Source organism: Leptinotarsa decemlineata, unplaced genomic scaffold (assembly GCF_025532065.1).
Source record: "Leptinotarsa decemlineata unplaced genomic scaffold, Ldec_3_MD MMD2_tig00026328_RagTag_RagTag, whole genome shotgun sequence".
In the NCBI taxonomy this organism is placed as follows: domain Eukaryota; kingdom Metazoa; phylum Arthropoda; class Insecta; order Coleoptera; family Chrysomelidae; genus Leptinotarsa; species Leptinotarsa decemlineata.
Genome location: NW_027412688.1, coordinates 469,107 through 490,084, shown reverse-complemented (window position 1 = coordinate 490,084; position 20,978 = coordinate 469,107). Strand labels below are relative to the sequence as shown.

The following is a 20,978-nucleotide window of genomic DNA, read 5'->3' as shown; positions in this document are numbered from 1 at the left end:
TTCATTTGGAGCCAGCTTACCAGCAGCAAACCAATGATATGCTGATGTTTCGCTATCTCACGTCATTAGTTGTAAGCTGGTTCCTATTTGTGAAATAAGACTGGAAGAATTTGAGCGCTATGCCCTGGACACCATGGTAACTCATTTTTTCAATGTGATACTTCACAGAATTATCGACATTATGGCTTGATCTATTCGCGGGCAGATGGCGCTGATATATGGCGCTTGATATATCGACATTATTGATTGATCTATTCGCGGGCAATGTCGCTGTACGTAAACTCCTTGATATATCGACATTATTGCTTGATCTATTCGCGGGCAGATGGCTGTTTACGTAAACTCCTTAATACATCGACGTTATTGCTTGATCTATTCGCGTGCAGATGGCGGTGTACGTAAACTCCTTGATATAATTCGAACTCATTGTACATGTTTCTTCATTTAAAAAAAGTATTTCTTTTATTAACACGCGCGCCTGATACCTTATTTGTAACTCTCCTTTGCGCGCCTGCTGCTTTGGGCTTGGTAGCTGATTTTCAGGCTCCCTCTCCGGAATTGGAAAATATCAATGGTCATTTTTCTAAACAATATACGGCTGATTGATCCCAAAGTTTCAATAAAATAACTAGTTTAAAAAGACTGAAAAACACGCTTTTATAGCATACGAAAATAAAAAATAAATATAGTTTAAAAACAAGCTTTTAAAGAACAGCGAACTAAAAAGTTAACCATATTTATTTTTGAGATATATCCAGACACATACATGTAATGGAAAATATTTTTGTAGATATTTCTGAAGAAAAAGATGGAAGTGTAATTAATCATAGAAAAACTAAACTGACTTATAAATATATTTATTTTCAAAAATATGGTATTATAATTTTTGTACTATTCATATTGCACGTGACATAATTAAAGACAAAATATAAAAATATGATATGGCTAGGGTTCCATTTTTTTCCAGAAAACATTTTATTATCTCTCGAAGAAAATCGCCCGGTCATCAAAGAGGTCAATGACCTCTGAAGAGGTCTATTGAGGTCGAAACGACGAGCATGGGGACAGACCAATCAGATTTTCTTCAAGCAACTTGAATGTTTTTTGAAAAAAACTTTGTATTCTCTAGTTATGGACCTTTCACTATTCGTGCTATTCTGGAGTACTTTGGACAGATGAAGCACTTATATAAAATTATAAATAAAAAAATCACTAAAATGAGATAAAAATAACATTTGAGTTGAGTAAAACGGGACGGAGACCACAGCACAGTGAATCGCAAAACATTATTTTCTGAAAAAAAAGTCCAATTAAAAAACATTCAGTGGCAATATTTGACTAAATCAACAGTTTTATACCTGGGGGATATATAATGTAGAACTAAAAAAATCAAATCAATGACAATCGAATAGTCTTACAGTCAAGAAAATTTATGTACATGTAAATTAAAAAATATTTCGACTTGGATTGTGCCGCTAGCAATATCGAAGTACAGTATAGTCCATCTCCTGATAACGCTAGCTTGAAGGGGTAAGTAAAAGTAAAAATAAAACCATTAACATGCCTGATCAATCTATCATTCATAAAAGGTGTCTTTCCGCAAGAGATGAAAGTAATGAAACCCAAAGACTAAAATCTAAGCCTCTAAGCATAGGTATGGGTGTGCCACGAAGGTCTATTCTGGACCCAATACAATATAGATGTTCTGTTAATACTGGAATTCATTATACGACCTATGCTGATGACTTTTCTATATTGTCTCAGCACCAGAAGGCAAAACAATGAAAGATAAATATGGTTCTGCAGTTGGATAGGCATCACAGTTATTTTTCAATTCCGACAAAACAGATGCTATATGATTTCCCAGTCAATAGAAGGGGTTTTTGGGAAAAAACTTTTTGGCTTTCTCCATCTTCAACAAACATGGGAATCTTTCAAAGGAAGGAAGAAAGTACATTCTATGCATGATCTTTACATCTATGAAAGAATTATTTTGAACTGTTTTTTCCATCCGTCAGAAGTTTCCTGTGTTTTTCGTGTAAAGGTGGAAAAGTAGAAAGCCAAAAAGCGGATAGAACTGGAATTGTTGCCAACTTTAATTTCTAAGTTGAACTCAATGGAATTTCTCGTTATGAATCTACGAATAGTTTCAACTATGACTCAACTATTGAGCATCTATTATTTCACAGAAATTTTCAAAAACCTCCATGTCTTGAAAAATGTATTTAGTATTCAAGATCAAATCAACTATTTAAATAAATTAAAGGACTCGTCACCATTATATTGGAACAAAACATTACTTTTATGCGCCGTGAATTAACCTTTAAGTATTGTTATGTTTTATTTTTTTCAATTATGTTGAAATCCCCAGTGTATGAAGTCATCTCCTGATGATGCTAACTTGGTTGGCGAAACGCGCGTCGAGATACTGTATTTTTGTGCTTGTGAGAGAATAGTGAAAGGGAATGTTCTTGAATTGAAAAATGTTTCATATACATCTGTCTGTCTGTTTAAAATCTGTTTTCCGTTAACCAGCTGTCGCACGCCTACGAACGACCATCCTCACAAGTCGAAACTTGTGCGAGCTAAGGATTAACGAGGTCTTACCTTTCAACGTGTGATTCCTAACACATATTAAAAGTTCAGATATTTAGATAGATTATGTGCAATTCGAAAGAATTTATCTGGTTGAAGCTGGGATGATTCTGTAACCGTGTTAGGAATCACACGTTAAAAGGTAAGACCTCGTTAGTCCTTAGCTCGCACAAGTTCCTCAACTTCTGAGTGTTTTCGTTCGTATGGGGGCGACAGGTGATTAAACAGAAAAAAAAGATTTAAAACAGAATTTTTAATCATGGGTGTTTTTTTAGAATATAAACTTCCACGGCCGGAGAAAACTGTCGAAGCTATTTTTCGGGGTTTTTGGCCGTAGTCTGCAGGTTCTGACGTTTTGTTTACTACCGCGGTAGACATCAAAGACGATGAGGTAGTCGAAGTGCTCAAGTTGGAATGACTGACCTTGTTTGTGTACAATTAACTATAGGTAGCCAGATTTCAATAATGTTCATTGCCTCTTCCTTTTTATTAAAGTTATCCCTCTGTTTCCGAATTTCTATTGCCTCTCTATATACCGGGTGTCCCACATTTTATGTGACAGGCAATATCTGGTTTGTTGAAGGAGATACACAAAAATGTTTCATACAAAAGTTTTAGGAGTTCATGAGAGCTATATTTTGATATAATTTTTAAATATACAGGGTGTTTGGTGTAGGTGCTACAGACCAAAATTCCATTTTTTGAAATAGAACGCCCTGTATATCATTACATATTCAGATGCTACGTTAAATTCTGATATCATTTCATGTTTGGTTTTTGAAATTCGGTTACGGCGTTGTTGAGTTATTGCACTTTTCCTTAAATATAAAGTTTCAAAAAAACTTATTTACTCGTACACGAATCCAGTCTATATCTTTTATTAAATTGAACTAGACTACTACTGAATACAAACCATTATTCTCACCTCTACGATACGATATCGATATCAGTTGAATATAATATTGAAATTCTTGAGAATGTGACTAACTTGAGGGTGAATTGCTTTATATTGCACAATTTCATCAAGTAGCTTATGCTTGTTGATGCCATAGTAACAAATGTTGTTGAATTGTATCTACTTGTCAGTTCGATTCAGTGATTCTTTGCAAAACAGTAACTGTGTTCTTTGTGCGAAAACTCCAGTATGCCTTTCGCGTTTAGTCCTAGTGATTGCATTGATATGTTATTAATTTTTGGGGAATGTCATAAAAACTGCCGTCAAGCACAACGTCTATACCAAGAACGTTTTCCAGACAGACCCATTCCGTCACGAATGACTTTTTCGAGAGTTGTAGAAAAATTGCGAACTGGGTCATTTCCTTCTACTATAAAGCATCGTCATCATACGAGATCTGTTAGAACTGAAGATTTAGAGATCAATGTGTTGGCTTATATTATTATTCATCCACATGTTTCTATCCATACTCTTGCAGAAGAAGTCGGTGTGAGTAAATCTAATGTACAGAGAATTCTGAAAGAAAATAAATACCACCCATTCAAAATTCAGTTGGTACAAGGTTTGAAACCCACGGACTTTGAACGACGACTTGAATTCATTGCTTGTATTCAGGTAATATTACATGAAAGTCCTAACATATTCAGTCAAATTTTGTGGAGCGATGAATCGCGATTCCACAATAATGGAGTTGTGAATCGACATAACAGTCACTATTGGTCTCAAGAAAATCCCCACTGGGTCCGCGAAAGTAATTTTCAAACTACTTGGGGTAGTAATGTATGGTGTGGATTGTTCAATGGCCGCATCATAGGACCTTACTTTTTCAATGAAAATCTCAATGGATTGCGATATTTACATTTTCTAGAAAATTATTTGATCCAGTTGATGGAAGATATTCCCATAGCAGAACGACAAGGAATTTGGTGGCAACAAGATGGTGCTCCTCCTCACAATTCACAGGTTGTTACTGAATATCTGGATAGAACGTACCCAAATAGATGGATTGGTAATAAGGGTCCAATTCGGTGGCCGGCTCGTTCCCCAGATTTATCACCGCTTGATTTTTTCCTATGGGGTTATTTAAAATATATTGTTTTCACTACTCCCCCTTTGAATGTGGATGATCTGAAAATGAAAATTCGACTAGCGTGCAGTGATATTACGCCTGATATTATAAGAGCGACTTATACGAGAGAAGTGATTCGACGTTTCGAAGCCTGTATAATATCTAATGGGCATCACTTTGAACAATTTTTATGACTTATTTCTAGGTACCTACCATTCTTATGAAATGATTTATCAAGTTATATTATTTACATTGTTACTAATTAAAGATTTGTTTTCGAATACACCTCTTTCAATTTCGCAATTGTTTCATATTCAAAATGATTCCTGACTGAATTCCACGACTCAAAATTGAAACCATCACTTCGAACACCCAAAATTTTGACTAATTTTCATGTGATCTGATGCAGGGAGAATAATTGTATGAGATATTTTTAAAAATAATAGTCGTTCTCAAGACTTTACATTTTAAGCAATAACTCAACAACGCCGTAACCGAATTTCAAAAACCAAACATGAAATGATATCAGAATTTAACGTAGCATTTGAATATGTAATGATATACAGGGCGTTCTATTTTAAAAAATTGAATTTTGGTCTGTAGCACCTACACCAAACACCCTGTATATTTAAAAATTATATCAAAATATAGCTCTCATGAACTCCTGAAACTTTTTTATGAAACATTTTTGTGTATTTCCTTCAACAAACCAGATATTGCCTGTCACATAAAATGTGGGACACCCGGTATTCTTGGATAGTAATTTTGAGTTTCATCGAAAATTACTGTATCTTTGAATGAGATAATGTGATTACCTGTTTTTGAGAGCAGCTGATTTGTCGGAAGCGACAATTTCTCTTGTGTTCAGAGCGATGGGAAGAAAGCTCTTCTCCTAACCGTACCTATACGTTTTTTCGTGGTTCCAATGTAGACGAAACGTCATGCATAAAAAACTTGCAGACTACGGCCAAAAAACCCGGAAAATAGCTTTGACAAAGTGTTGTTTTATCTCTGCTCTTCATCATTTGTGTTCGTTTTTGAAATTGACACTTGTACAATTTGTATCGCTACTCAGTAGAGCAATATTGATACTCACCAATTATGGCATAACCATACCCAACTTTGTCGGTGCCCATCCTGTATGAAGAGGTGGGAATCAATATCTCGTACATGTCCGTCATTCCGAGGGTAAACTCGAAAATCTGCTGGTCTTTTGGCGTGACGGGCACGATTTGAAAATCCTGACGAAGCAGAGCATCGGTGCTGATTATCATCGATTTGTGTTCATGAGCGGTGAACAATAGATGCGGCATCATCTTTTCGATCACCTCCAAATCAAATTCAACTAATACAAAAACAGTTGTTCACGTTATAGGAAATGTCAATAATTATTTACCAGTCGAGAACAAGTTGAATTCAAAGGCAAGCAGTAAAAGAAGAAATGTCTAGCTAGGTTCCTAGAAGTGATTTACAATATATATGTGAACACATATTTTTCAAATTGATTCAACCGAGTAAATCACAATTTATTGTTGCATAAAATAAACGCTTTTGGGTATTCAGGAAAGATAATTTTCAATCCATTTCAGAATGAGCCCAATATGTAAAATATGGTAACTTAGTATCTTCCTCAATCACAGTTCCATGTGGTGTACCGCAGGGATCTCATTTGGGACTATTACTTTTCAGCCTATTTGTAAATGACTTGAATAACGTTTTCTATAGTGAATTTCTTTTGTTTGCTGATGATCTGAAGATGTTTAAAGTTATTCATGACCCATCTGAAACTGAATTATTGCAGTACAATTTATCTAACTTTGAATGCTGATAAATTTGCAGATAAATGTCATAAATTAACTTTTTTCCGAAACAAAGATCCCATAAATCATCCATATGAAATCAAGCAATCAGAACTGGAAACAACAAATACAATCAAAGATTTAGAAATCATTGTTGACCCAAAAATTTCATATAAAAACCCCATATCACGAATGTTACTTCTAGAGCATTGAAAATGTTTCACTCTTAGATCTGCAGAGGAATTATCTTTCTCTTTCTTAAAAATCATATGTTGTACAATTCTTAGATCAATACCCGAATACAAAACATAGTTATGTGGCAATTGTTAATATGTTCTGAGAGATCATTAACAAAAAACACAAAAAGTAAAGGTCCCAGTACTGATCCCTGAGGAACTCAGGACACAATACTATTATATTTGACTGTCAACTATAACCATAGTTTTTTTTATTCATGCAACTAGTTCTCCTTTATTTTCAATGTTTTAATATTACCACTTGTTAACAAAAAGGATTCGAAACTTCAATAACGTCTGATTATTATATGCTAGCATTTTCGATAGCACACTGTGCTATTATCTTCATGGCTCTAGAGCCGTGTCTAGGGTGTCGACTGTTTACAAAAACTACAATCTAAAAATTCAGAAGGTTAATTAGTTACCTTATCAACGAAGATTGAAGGTTTGAACATTAATGGCACATGACTCAACCCAACAAATATTTCGTCGGTATTGTAAAATTCCCTCTTCTCCTTGTATACAGGTATGTCGGAAATTAGTCTGTTGATTTTGAAGAACGTTATATTCTTGAAGTTGATGAGGCTTGGTTGTGAAAACGCTCTGTCGAATCTTTTTATTTTGTTTTTCGTTACCGATGAGTCCTCGCCACCAATATCGTTATCTCCAGGTAGCCAAATATGCTAGAAATTCAATGAATAACGTTTATTGTACTAAATCAATGACACACTTGTTTGGGATGTACCTAGTTTTGACATACATTGTTTATAAAGAAGAAGTTGATACAAAAATGCCTGTGAATGAAGTAACCAACCACCCAATTTTGTCCAATTCCTCGTATAAGAAAAGAAAACTTCTCACATATAGTCAGTGGGCATACTGGTCTTCAATTATGCCCACTGACTATATATGAGAAAAAAAGTATTTCTTTTGGACAAATTCCTTTTTTGATCTGAAATTGGAAATTTATTCAGCCAACGTAATAATAATAATAGTATTTATTATGGCATAAAGTACAAAATCACACACAAAAAGACTGAATACATTTTTTGAATGATATCGATCAAGTCCCAAAACTAGGTTAAAAACATGCAATACAAACAAACTGATAGGATTAAAATTGGCTAAAATTTATTGAATTCAGCTGCCCATTCAGGATAGGCTTTTGAGATTTTTCTTCAGAGTAGGAGCAGATAAATTATGATACTCTTGAGGGCATATTATTCAGCAGATATCAAATCAAATCAAAGCATGCTTTATTATCTGAAGAATAGAATTCTTATTGACAAAGCTCCTAAATATAATAGTACATAAATCCTAACTGCTTATAATGAGCAGGAAGTCATGATAATTAAATGAAATTAAAATTATGCAAACCAACATGGATTGTCGGATGTTAAAAGTGGATGTACTTAATGTAAATATAAAGTCATGTTACTATAAAATATTTTCATGATGATGTTTTGTTAGAATGTTGAGTTAGAAAAAGATGACTCAAAAATTGAAGAACGATGGAAAGGAATAGAAAATCTATCATTTATGTTCCTCAGTGATCTGTTGTGAATGTCCTCCCTTAGAACTATTTATGAGGCAAGGTACTTGGGTAGTTCAGTAGCCAAGATCTTGTTGACAAGAAATCATAGTGAACAAAACGCGTTTCATCCAATTTCAAATATCGCAATTCCCTAATATGAGATACATAAAACGAATTTTACATTTTTTGCGGACTTGCCCTTCATGGCATTCATTAACAAGGTCCGCGAACTACGTCAGTATGTATTCGAGAGGACAAATTATTTGCAAAGCATTTTTTAGTGGTAGTGTCCAGATTCCGTTTGAAGGGAAGTCGTTTTTTTAAGCTTAGGTAGATTATCTTTGCAGCAATACTTAATTGCTTGGAGAATTTTAGCTGCTGGTCAAAAATAGCACATCCTGCTTCAGAGACAGAATGAGTTAATTTTTGTTTGAAGGTGATTGATAATGTTTCATGATAAATTTTATTATTTCGGACTTCCATTGCCTTTTATTACCTGCTTCAGATTCGGAAACTCTTCGTAGAAGCCTCACAAAAACCAGGTCACCAAACGCGGACTGCGATTCCAAGAATTGCATTTGTCGGATTCCCTGCGAGTGCGGAGAATCATATATCGGTGAAACTAAGAGGCCATTGAATGTTCGCATTGCCGAGCACAAGAAACACACACAGCGAGGGAAAACCAGCAAATCAGGAATAGCAGAGCATGTTTGGACCCATCAACATAACATCGAGTGGTCCCAAGCTGAGGTCATACAAAGGGAGGAACATTGGTTAAGGAGGAAATTCAAAGAAGCCGCATACATGTTGTCCAACAATGTACTCATCCAAGCTAGCGTAGAGATACGCAACATATGGAAACACATAATAAAGCGAAAAATGGCCAATTCACGCCAAACGCGAAACTGGTGAAACAGAAAGCTTGAAATCCATCAATTTTTTTTTGTTTTTTACTTTTTGTTTAATTGTTTTACTTTTTTACTTGTCTTTCATTTCACTGTAATTTCTCTTCAGGATTTTTTTGCTTAATATAAATTTTATTTTCAGCAATTATTTTTAATATGTATTGGTTCTTTTAGGGATTTCAAATCATTTTATACAGGGCTATTTAAATTCGTTTCTGTACATGGGGATCTCGTAAACGATAAGAGATAGAATGTCGGTTAAATTGTGGCAAAGTTGCATATTTTAGAGACCTATTCAATGATATAAAAAAATCAAATATAGCTCTTTTGGTTCCGGAGAAAAAACCAAAAAATCCCAAATTATGTTTTGGCCTATATCTTCTTTATTCGCAGACATATTGATATTGAAAATCTGTCCACATTTTGCTATTGGCACTTGATGCGGGCTATCAGAATATGTCCATGAATCTTTTATACAGGGTGTCATCTGACTTGGGCCACCCCCATCTTTAAATTTTAAAATACGGATCTGTATTTTTTGTTGTAGTTTTTGTTTCGTCGACATTCATTTCACACTGAGAAATTAAATTCAATTTTATATTTCAGGACGTTTCGATAATATTTGATTATAATTGTGTGAATTATCTATCCCCTTTTAAATTACGGCCCTGGAAATTGGTTGACTGAGTTAATTATCAATCGATCAATCAATATGCTTTATTGTCGGAAGATTAGTATCTTATTGACAAAGTCTTGTAAAAAAATCAAATGAATGTCATAAAATATAAAAAATACAATACATGACATTAAATATAAAAAATACAAACATAGCAATTTCACAAATAAAACAATTCTACCATGATAACCTATAATGTTCACCTAATCATCTGTCTTCTTAATGTTTTATTTGTGAAATTGCTATGTTTGTATTTTTTATATTTAATGACATTCATATGATTTTTTTACAAGACTTTGTCAATAAGATACTAATCTTCCGATAATAAAGCATATTGATTGATTGATATTTAACAGTCAACCAATTTCCAGGGCCGTAATTTAAAAGGGAATAATTCACCTAATTATAATCAAATATACCGAAACATCCCGAAATATAAAATAAAATTTAATTTCCCAGTATGAAGTGAACGTCTACGATCCAAAAACTACAACAAAAATACAGGTCCGTATTTAAAAATTCAAAGATGGAGGGTGGCCCGAGTCAGATGACACCCTATATAAAAGATTCATGGACATATGCTGATTGCCCACAACAAGTGCTAATAGCAAAATGTTGACAGATTTTCAATATGTCTGCGAATAAAGAAGATATAGGCAAAAAAATAATTTGTTTTTTTTTTTGTTTTTACTGTATATCTCCAGAACCAAGAGCTATATTCAATTTTTTCACATCATTGAATAGGTCTCTAAATTACGCAACTTTGCCACAATTTAACCGACACTCTATCTCTTATCGTTTACGAGATCCCCATGTACAGAAACGAATTTGAATAGCTCTGTATAATATTAGACAATGGAAGTCCGAACTAATGAAATTCATGAATTAATTTGTTGTCAATACATACAGCGAACTCATCAAGGTGGCTCAAGTTGAAGGATGACCCAATAGGAATATTTTGGCTTTTCGCAGAGTTCAGGAGTAGGGGTTTTTCTCGGTCCACCTCTTTATGATTGAAAGATCGTTGTTGATTTTTGTCAGCTCCTCAAATTTTTGACAAGGCTGAAAGTTTAGGTAGAGGGAGTAGTCGTTGGGAAACATGTAGATTGCTGCTGCTGCATGTCACATGTAAAAAAACAAAGAGTGGGAGCGAGTACCGAACCCAGAGGTACGCCATTATTAATAATTCGGTTGTCCGAAGTGAGCACAATTAGGTGGTTATTCACACTGATATATTGTGATAGCTTGAAGAGATAGGCTTTGAGCCAGTCCGAAATTCGACCATTAAACCCATGGTAATGGAGTTTGGGAATCAGACAGTCAAGGTTGACAGTATCGAAAGCCTTCAACATATCCAATAGGGTAAGAGACGCCACTTTTTGGTTGTCTAGAGCCTTGAGGAAATCGTCTGTCATGCAACTTAATGCGGATATAGTACTATGACCTTTACAGAAGCCTGACTGGTTTGAAGGTTCCTTCAGCGATTTTGAGAGCTACAGATGTCTGATTTATGAGGGAAGATCACTGAGGCTATTTACTTTTGTAGAGAGCTTCGGTACTTTTGTGGTAACACAATGGGCGCCACAAGGTAACGTTTTGTGTCTCTCTTTCACTTTGTTAAGATGAAAGTTATTAAAAAAGTTTCATTATAGATAAGTAACAAAAAGGTGCTCTGTCGATGGCCAATTCAACAAGCTTTTTTTTGTAAAATCCGTTATTGTGAAGATAATTAAATTACATCAGTTAGTGATCAATTTTCCTGCCCATAGTAACTGAAATATTTTTCCTTATTACCCTAACATTCGACGGACTTCCTCCGCTCAAAAATATATTGAACAGCCTCCTAACATAGTTATTGAATTCTTCATTCGTAGCCTTATGAGCCTCATCCATTAAATCACCCAAAAATATAACCAAATCCGGTTGAACAAAGTTGAAGGCATGGTGGTAAGTTTTTTGTAAAAACCTAAAATCAAGTACAAGATATTAATCACTTCCATATTTACGAACATCCACCTTAGAGGATACTTTGCTGACCACAAGGAATGATAGAGTGACAATTTATGAGACTCAATGTTCTGTGGTGAACCAAAAGTTTATAGACTTTAGTATAGACTTTAAGATCTCCATTGGAACTTTTATAAATACTTATAGAATAGAAGTTTATTCATCACTAAAGTTCACATGTACAACATAAAAAAAGTGTAAATACATGAAACTTATTGGACTAGACACAAAGAGAGCTTAAAAGTAATTAAAATTTACAAAATTATACATATACATTTTTGATAAGTAAAATATTAAAATATACAATGAACATCAACAATTTAAAAATTCTTGAAGAGAGTAGAACACCTTGTTTTTTAAAAATTCATTCAACCAACATTTTAGTTCATTCCTACTCATTAAACTTAACTCAGGATGAATAGCCATGAGTTTGTTATAACATTTAATACCTTGATATACATGGGAGTCTTGACCAACTCCTAATCGTGAGTATGGCTGGTATAATCTTTCACTGTTTCTTGTACAGTAATTATGTATATCTTTTTTTTTCCTCAAATAATTTTCATCTTTTTTAACGTATAATATGATCTGCAGCACATAAAGTGAGGGGACTGTGAGAATTCCTAGTTGATTGAACCATTTTCTACATGATGTTTTGGAGTGCACTCCTGCCATACATCTGATAATTCTTTTTTGCATAACAAAAACTCTATTCATATGTACAGAGTTACCCCAAAACATTATTCCATAACTTATTGTCGATTGCACTATTCCAAAATAAGCCAGTTTAAGGGTTTCCAGAGATATTGTACCTTTCAATTGCCTGATGATGAAGCAACTTGTGCTTAATTTATTTGTTAGATCATTAATATGAGGATCCCATGTCATTTTTTGATCTACTTTGATACCTAGAAATTTGATGTAATTCACCTGTTCTATTGTTTGATGATTAACTCTTATTAGAGGACTGAAATCATAATTTCAAAGAGTATTCATGATATTTGATTTTAGTCATCTCCTGATGATGCTGACTTGGTTAGCGAAACACGGCGAGTGACAGTTTGGATAAAATGTTTTCATCACATTCATTTTACATCACAAGAGCTTCCAGTTTTAGCTAACAATCAAATCATGTTTGAAATTGATCATTAAAAAAGGATTAAAATTTTGTATCCACCAGTGGTTTTATTTGTGAAAATATTATTTTCTCTTTGCCCATTCAAAATTTTCACGTAGTAGTTTACTAAGAGAATTCATCTTTGAAAGTAAAATAGGATTCTCTCTTATCTGGTGCTGATTTATGTACATAGAAATAATCTTATCTCATGTTTGCACGGTGATGAATTCAGCTCGTGGTGAAGCACAAAATATGGTTAATAAGTTCATAGAGTGAAAGTCAGTAAATGGAAATGAAGAGAGGAATCTATTTTCACTGAAGATCAGGTACCTTGAAATATGTAGTGTATCGAATTTTAACAAAGTAAAAGACTTCTTAGTATCAAATTGGTTTAGGAGAAGTGAAGCGCTGATTTCATGTTGATGGCTGTCCTTTTATTGTCTCAAGCGCCAAGCAACAATTTTTTTTTTGAAATTTTCCAACTACATATTACTCAGAAGTTATTGGAAAACCTGTACAGGGCATGTAATGAACAACAAAATTTTATTCTAATCGTTAAAGAAGTCTATATGTCTATGAGAAGCTAGTGAAAGAGTTGGTGTACCTCAGGGATCAATTCTAGGTTCTTCATTGTTTATATTATTTGTGAATAATAATATGAAAGATGCCGTAAATGCCAAACTACAGGCAAGTATAACTTCCTCTGATAACTTCAGTTGACGCTACAGTTGTGACAATGTCTAGAAAATTCAATAAAGGCCCATTATCTACAAGCAGAAACACAAAGTCATTTCTTTCTAAATTTCGTGTTTTCCAGAAAAGTTTTTTATGTATTTCTCCTGTAGTTGAATCAGTGCTGAGTGAAATAGTACAATATTGTTTTTTCACTAATTTTCTAGAGTTTCCATCGTAGATTAGTTTGACAATAACAACCTCAATTTAGGTGCAGATCTAATTATAAGATATATATTATACAAAGTGCAGTGTTGTACAGTTAGTTTCTGCACACAAATAACCAAACACTTATTCAAAAGTTCTGAGAAGTATCGAGAAAAATGTTCAGCAGAAGACAACAAAGTATCAGGCCCGGTGGTTGGAAATCACTTACGGTTGCTGAGAGCTAAATGAAACTTTGCATGAAACATCTTCGACAAGTGTAAGGCTATGGTCAAAACTATACTTAACTAATGAACGATATGATTCTCCACCTTCAACATTTCATCCCTTTTTAGAGTCAGCAAACTATTTTCTCTTTGTGGCAGGTGGAAGCATATTTGTGAATGCCTTACCTGTCACTGTCAAAAATTGAAAAGGGTGTTATGAAATGATACTTTTCTTCATTGTTTCCGATGATTTGGGGATCAGCAACCAACAAAATTCTTGTACATTCGTTTTTGTTATCACATCGTAGAGAGGACCAGTTTTGAGTATTTAAGTAATAAGAAAATATTTCATGGTGGGAAACGCATAATATCACAAGAATCAATGGAATATGTAGAAGCCTCCTTTTGAAACATGGTCTGAAAATATGAAAAAAATTCAACCAAAATCGTAGAAATAAATGAACAAGAAATGGTCAGTTTTCCAATTACGCAAGTGTTGAATTCATTTATGATTTGACATCATATTTTAAAACCTTACCTAAAAAAATGCATATCGAAATCTATATCATAGCTAATAGGTAAAAATGTAGCTTCCCTAATTTCCAACTTTCATATGGAATCGTAAAGATGTTTGAATTTCCATCATTCATATCTCATATTTGATATTGTTTTTAATTAATTCAAATTGGATTTTGTTTACATCTGGGGTCTGGGGATTGGAGTCTGAGAGCTGTCGAAATTCAATAACTTTTTTTGGGTTATAAAAGGGCCAAAAAAATCTCAGCAAATATATAAGTACCTACATATAAATTGAAAATTCACAACTATTCAGTTTGCAATTTCAATATATTGTGATCTGGCGAGTCTGAGCGTTCAAAAATGAATGGCTCAATAAAACATATTGAAAATTATACAAATTCGAGTTTTTTAATGAAATTATTGACAACATTAATGTATATTGTTAAAATTACACAAATATATCGCACTAGTATTTCTAAAATGCCACAACTCAAAAATCGGTATATTTGAGTTGAGACTATGAAAAAATTGGTAAATATTTCTGTATCAAGTTGTATTAACTGTATCAAGTTGTATTAACATCCAAACTGTATCAACTTGATATAGTTCAGATGATACTGTATCAACTTGATACAGTTTATATGATCGATAAAGAAATATTTATCGATTTTTTTCATATTGATTTTTGAGTTGTGTCCCTTTAGAAATACTAGTGCGATATGTAAAATCAAGTTCTAGTTGCACTATATAGAGTTGAATCCAACTTCGGCCCTAGCCTACTACAGGTTAGTTTTTCTCATGAACAATCATATACTAAATAAATTTGAAATAAATGTAACTCGGTGACATCTATTTTGTCGAGTACAAAGTGTACATGCGAGAAATTTGCTGTCTACAGACGCTGATCATAATTTACAGTTGTAAACGTAAATTCTCAGTTGTGTGAAAAAATAATTTTATAGATATCTGTGGCCCTTTTATGCTCTCGTTATCAATTAACAGTTATTTGTTTCAGACATATTTTTCAACATCATGACCATTTCTGAGATGGTTATAAAAGTATAGCATGAAACGAAAAACCCATAGAACTATAACTCTAAGTTAGAGTTCTGTGGAAAAACCAGAACAAGTTGTGTTCTATGATCAGTTTTTTTTTAGTCAATGGCCTTATCTGCCAAAGCTACTGCCCAGTTGTTTTTCTCAACAAAAGAACTTCAATTTCCTACATTTTTCAAATGAAAAGATATGCAACATATTTCCTGTATAGTTATGAGGATGGGGCAAAATTTATTCTAACCTACACGAAAATTATGGACATCCAGCTAACTGAAGACAAAACGATCTATATTCAAGAAATATTTGTGAATAGAAAAGTTAATATTATAGTTATTAGCGTCTATTATTGTATTAGTTCTTTTTTTCCTTCGTTTTGATAGTAAATAAGTATTTTTATTTTATTGTACACACCCCATTTTCTTTTATGTATAAAATTTCCTTTTTATGCATAATAAAGGATATTTTAACCGTCCCCAATGCCCAGAAGTCTTCTATAGGTATAATTCTGTAATTATCAATAATCTCAAGTCAAGGAAACAAAGTAATTTATCTTAAATTATTTATTTGCATAAACAGAACATGGTTAATTAAACCATCCTCCTAAGAAGCTCATTTATTTTATCTTCCCTGTTTCCAAAGTCACCACCTTCGACGTAATGGTTGGTCTTCTTGCGCCATCCACCAGTTGGTGTGTTAAGCTGAAAATTGACATTGCACAACATCAAACAATATGAACAAGAAAAATAAACAATTTACTTTTTCAACTTAGTACATTTTATGTGTAAAGAATTCATAAAGTTTTTTAATTCACTTGAATTAACAATAAAAAAAATGTTGAAAGTGGACAAGGATGTCATCAAATTCTTCTTCAATGATAGATCATTTATAAAAGCAAAAAAAGAAAAGGACCGCAAACAGATCCCTGCGGAACACATTGTCATTGAAAATTATATTTGAATAACCAGAAATGATTAAAAATAAACTAATTCAGCGCATTTCTCTTACCTTGAATGGCCACAAGAAGTTGGAGGCGTTCTTGAACCTACTTCCGACAGTGAAGATTTCGTGGATCAAATCTTCAACACATATGATGTCGGACTTTCCTAATTTGTCTTCGATGATTTGATTGCTAGTGATTGGCACCCTTTGGCCGTTCACCTTGGCGAAACCTCTCTTATAAATCAGTTCTCTGACAGATTTCAAGTTAGGGTATCCCCAAGTGATGTAAGGTTCGCATATTCTGAGCATGTTGATGGTAGCTTTGTTGAGCTTGACAAAGACACCATTGTTGATTTGAAGGAGCCGGAACAATTGGAGAACCTTACGTACTTTAGGAGCTACTTTGTTGATACTGAAAAAAATATAAGAGAAGTCAGTTAGGTGGTGATTTATCAAATCTGTAATATAATAAGAACAAAATTTGTACTGGTCGAATGGAACTGGGTTACACCTCAAAGTCTCAGCGAAGACTCATTGCTATGAAAGTCTATGTTCCTAAACAAGGTATATTTGTTACTTCGTTTAACGTTAATGTTATTGCCAGTAACTTTTTTGCAAAATCTCCAATGAATGAATCATTTTCTTATTGAACAAAGGAATAATATTGAGTTTATAATTTTTTGGAAAGTGTAAAGGTTGATTATTTTGATTTGAAAATTGTAGTTTAGATTTCAAGTTTGTCAAAAGAATTTTGCAAGAAAATCAGATCTCCAGAACAAAAAATGGGTAACTTTCTGAAACATTACCCTTTTATGGAAAAAAAGCCAAATATTTTCATTATTTGTTCCAAAAATGTAATCATATAACTCTCATTTTACAGAGAAAATTATAAATATAGCAAATAGAGCAGTTCTACCCTCCTTATGAATTTATAAGAGGCAGTAACCTTTCAGGACACATTTTCAATTTGTTTTTCAGAATGGATTGTTTTAAAAAAATATTCAGAAATGTCAATTTGAATTTTGATATTATGGCAATATGTCACCAAAATACTTATAACTCAAACTATTTTCTATTAGACAGCATGGAAAATGATAATTTTGTACAATTACCATTATGAATCTGTCTGGTACAGCACAAAAAATACTCAATAAAACACATACATACATACATTCCGCTATAAGTGAAAAAGAATGACGAAACAATTAATCCCTGTCTGACTGTATAGAGGAGAAATACATAAGTAGATACATATTTATATATTTAATTTTCCTACATGTGTGTATCTCTCCTCGATACAATCTTCAGACACAGTTTCATCTCTGTTGAAGTAGTTATACATCAGATGATTCTTCCCACGCTTGGGGCTTTGTTCACGAGATGGAGTTGCTACTAGTTAACAATCTCTCCATTAGATGAGAGGTTTCATACATGCAATCAAGCCACGCTGAAATTAATCGAGTCTCAGGTACTTTGTTGTTTGAGTCGGATCTTTCATACATTGATGAGAGGTAATACTTCGAAACCGGTCTGTAGGTAATATACTTGATTGATTTTAGTATGTTCCTGCTACTGGATGAACAAGAAATATCTGCAAAACTAACCTCTGTGAGGTATCTTGCAAAAATGTCTACTTTTGGTAATAAAAACACGTATAATGGTTCATTCTTATCATTATCTCGTACCAAAAGCCTTTCCTTTTCGCCAAATGAATCCTTTTTTAGGACGTTCTGAATGATATTTTCACTTCACTAGAATTTTCATTAATTGTTCATATCACGAAAAAAGACTAAAAATGCAACAGAAATTCATTTACTTATGATGCACTGTTTGGAACATTTGGTGTAGTAATGCATATTACTGGAGTTTTTCCCCAACAACAAATCGTTATTTTTAATACCTCGACACATGTTTCGATCACCAAGTGATCATCTACAAGAGAAAGATCAAACTAATCGTAGTTACATAGTTACCATAGATACCTGTTCTAGGTACCTGCGTTTTAAATTAATTTCACATTTTTGCCTTACCTACTAGTCTTGAATTGATTTTACAATGTGTCCTTATGTAATAATCAGGTAAATCTAATATATTAAATATTATTTTAACAAGTTTTATAGTATACTATTAGATACACTCTCACAGAGATCTAGATGCCGTTTGTTGTTAACTTGTCTAACTAATTCAATTAACTTAAGTCTATGGAATGGTTTAGTTGCAAGATATAATGGGTGACTGCCGATTTTTCAGGTCTTCCATATTTTAGCACTTAGCACACTTAAAATATGGAAGAGCTGAAAAATCCGCAGTCCAATACCTAATAATATACTATATAGCTTGCTAAAATAATATTTTATTTATTAGATTTACCTGACTATTACATAAGGATACATGGTTAAAATAATTTAAGACTAATAGATAAGGCAATAACGTGAAATTAATTCAAGACACTTAACATGCAGGTATCTATGGTATATATAAGGATAACTTTGCAAGTATGATTAGTTTGATATTCCTTTTAAAGATGATCACTTAGTGATCGAAACACATGTCGAAGTGTTAAAAAAATAAAGGTTTGGTGTTGGGAAAAAACTACAGCGATACTCAGAAATTTATTTGGTCACTTTGTTGTTCGATGGCAGTCACGGAGATTAGACTTATCAAAATTTGCACATATTTGAACCTACTACATGCATGTTTTAATCATTCCTGCAAAGACACAACTTACTATTTCAGCCTTATTTTGAATTCTGGAAAGCATATATTAGGTGACAGAACAGGAATGAAGCATTTCTCATTTCATTTATACAAAAAGCTGAGTAAAGAAATTGTTCAAGAAGTGATGGCTGAATATTTGATAGTAGGCCAGAGTGCCACATGACAGCAGTTGAAAATACTTATGCCCAATAACTTTTTATGTTAAAAGAAGCCTGCCTCACTTAGCTGAACGATTACCAAAACTAGGCAGTGTTCTTTAGTGATCAGTTATTAGGTCGAGTTCCTTAGGCACTGTTGCGTAAACCTACTATGGGACATTCTAACCTAATATGTGTTCAAGTAAATAAAAATACTCGAAGTTACAGAAACATTCTTGAAATATTGTGCCATGTTCCTTATTAAACTATAATCTTAAAGACACTTACCCCTTAATACGAATTACGAATGCCAACTTGGCTTCAGCGGGAACGTAAAAGTTTCCTCTGGTTTTAGCTTGTCGGATCAACCTAACTTCATCCCTTTCTTTGAGCCGGTATTCTTTAACATACTGTTCGGCCCTCTTGAAGATATCTTTGCGTTTTTTGATCTGCTCAGACTTCTTTTTTATGGCGATCTGTAAACTCTTCGCACGGGAAGCCTCGCGCCTTTTGCGGTGCTTCAGGACAGATTCGGGAACTGCTGGTAGCCCCTTTACAGTTTTGGTTTCCGTGGTCTTCTTAGCCCTAAAATAAAATTGTAAAATTATTGGTTCCCCGTAGTGTAAATAAACATGTCCAGATTGATTTTTTTGTGGAAAAACATATCGTTTTGCAACTAATAACCGTTTAATTAAAACAAATTCAGTTGTTATTAACAGAAAATGATGAATTTCAACGTTAAATAGAGTTTGGTAAGCGGATGAATTCAGATTTAAAAAAAATTAAAACTCTTACGTTGGAGCCATGATAGCGAAAGAAACTAAGAAATTTGTAAATTGACAGTGTTTTCAGTGTTTCCTTCTTCTTCTTTTCTTTCATGTTAACCATTGCTCGATTCATTGTTGTCGTTGTTGCCACATCTGCGAGGGTACTTGATGCAAGGTGGCAGCTCAAATCTCTAGGAAAATTGTTAACGTGGTCGACATCTAGCTTTATAATCCGAACATGAAAAATCAGGAAAAGATTGATTATTGTCATAAAGTTTGATCTTCGTATTGAAGATGATCACTTGATGATTGAAAAACACGTGTTAAAATAACGGTTTGGCGTTATCATCTGTGTGGGGGAATGTAACAAATATCTCTTGCTATCTCTTATTGTTTCAGAAGATATCATAAGAACAGGATTTCACGGCTGAAGTCACGATTATAGAGGTCCTGGTAGATCCTGGTCGAATGGAACCTTGAGTACCAAACGTTTATGTTCAGAAATTTACAAATAAATGAAAAACTATACTCAGAATGTGATGACCCAAAATAAGTACTGTTTCTAAACACCAGAACTGCAAACATTCTTCTCGACGTGCGTTCCACCAACCAAAATTGGGTCTTTAGGAGATGAAGCGGCCCACGTAAATATAATCGAGTAAACCGTATTGGTCGATAAATTTGCAAGAACATTTTATAGAAATGAGTAGCTGCATCACTGTTCAGGAATCTCAAGCTGAATTCTGCTTTTTGACGTATACTATTTTTCAACTTTGTAATAAAAGCTTGCGGGTATATGTATATTCCTTTATACTATGTCAATAAAAACGATTATTATTATGATGA

At 33.5% G+C, this 20,978-nt stretch overlaps 2 protein-coding genes across 2 annotated transcripts; both read right to left on the bottom strand.

The window, feature by feature from the left end:
• Positions 1-841: 841 nt before the first annotated feature.
• Positions 842-14,774, bottom strand: Mppe (Metallophosphoesterase). The gene is made up of 6 exons (XM_023170813.2): positions 14,535-14,774; positions 14,183-14,413; positions 11,564-11,735; positions 7,080-7,337; positions 5,716-5,947; positions 842-1,293 (listed from the first exon to the last, which is right to left on the bottom strand). Exons 1-6 carry the CDS (start codon positions 14,546-14,548, stop codon positions 1,130-1,132), a joined length of 1,071 nt encoding a protein of 356 aa, XP_023026581.2. The 5' UTR covers positions 14,549-14,774; the 3' UTR covers positions 842-1,129.
• A 1,342-nt stretch (positions 14,775-16,116) lies between these two features.
• RpL7 (Ribosomal protein L7) lies at positions 16,117-20,251 on the bottom strand. The gene is made up of 4 exons (XM_023170814.2): positions 20,161-20,251; positions 19,654-19,950; positions 16,577-16,922; positions 16,117-16,269 (listed from the first exon to the last, which is right to left on the bottom strand). Exons 1-4 carry the CDS (start codon positions 20,169-20,171, stop codon positions 16,159-16,161), a joined length of 765 nt encoding a protein of 254 aa, XP_023026582.1. The 5' UTR covers positions 20,172-20,251; the 3' UTR covers positions 16,117-16,158.
• Positions 20,252-20,978: the final 727 nt, after the last annotated feature.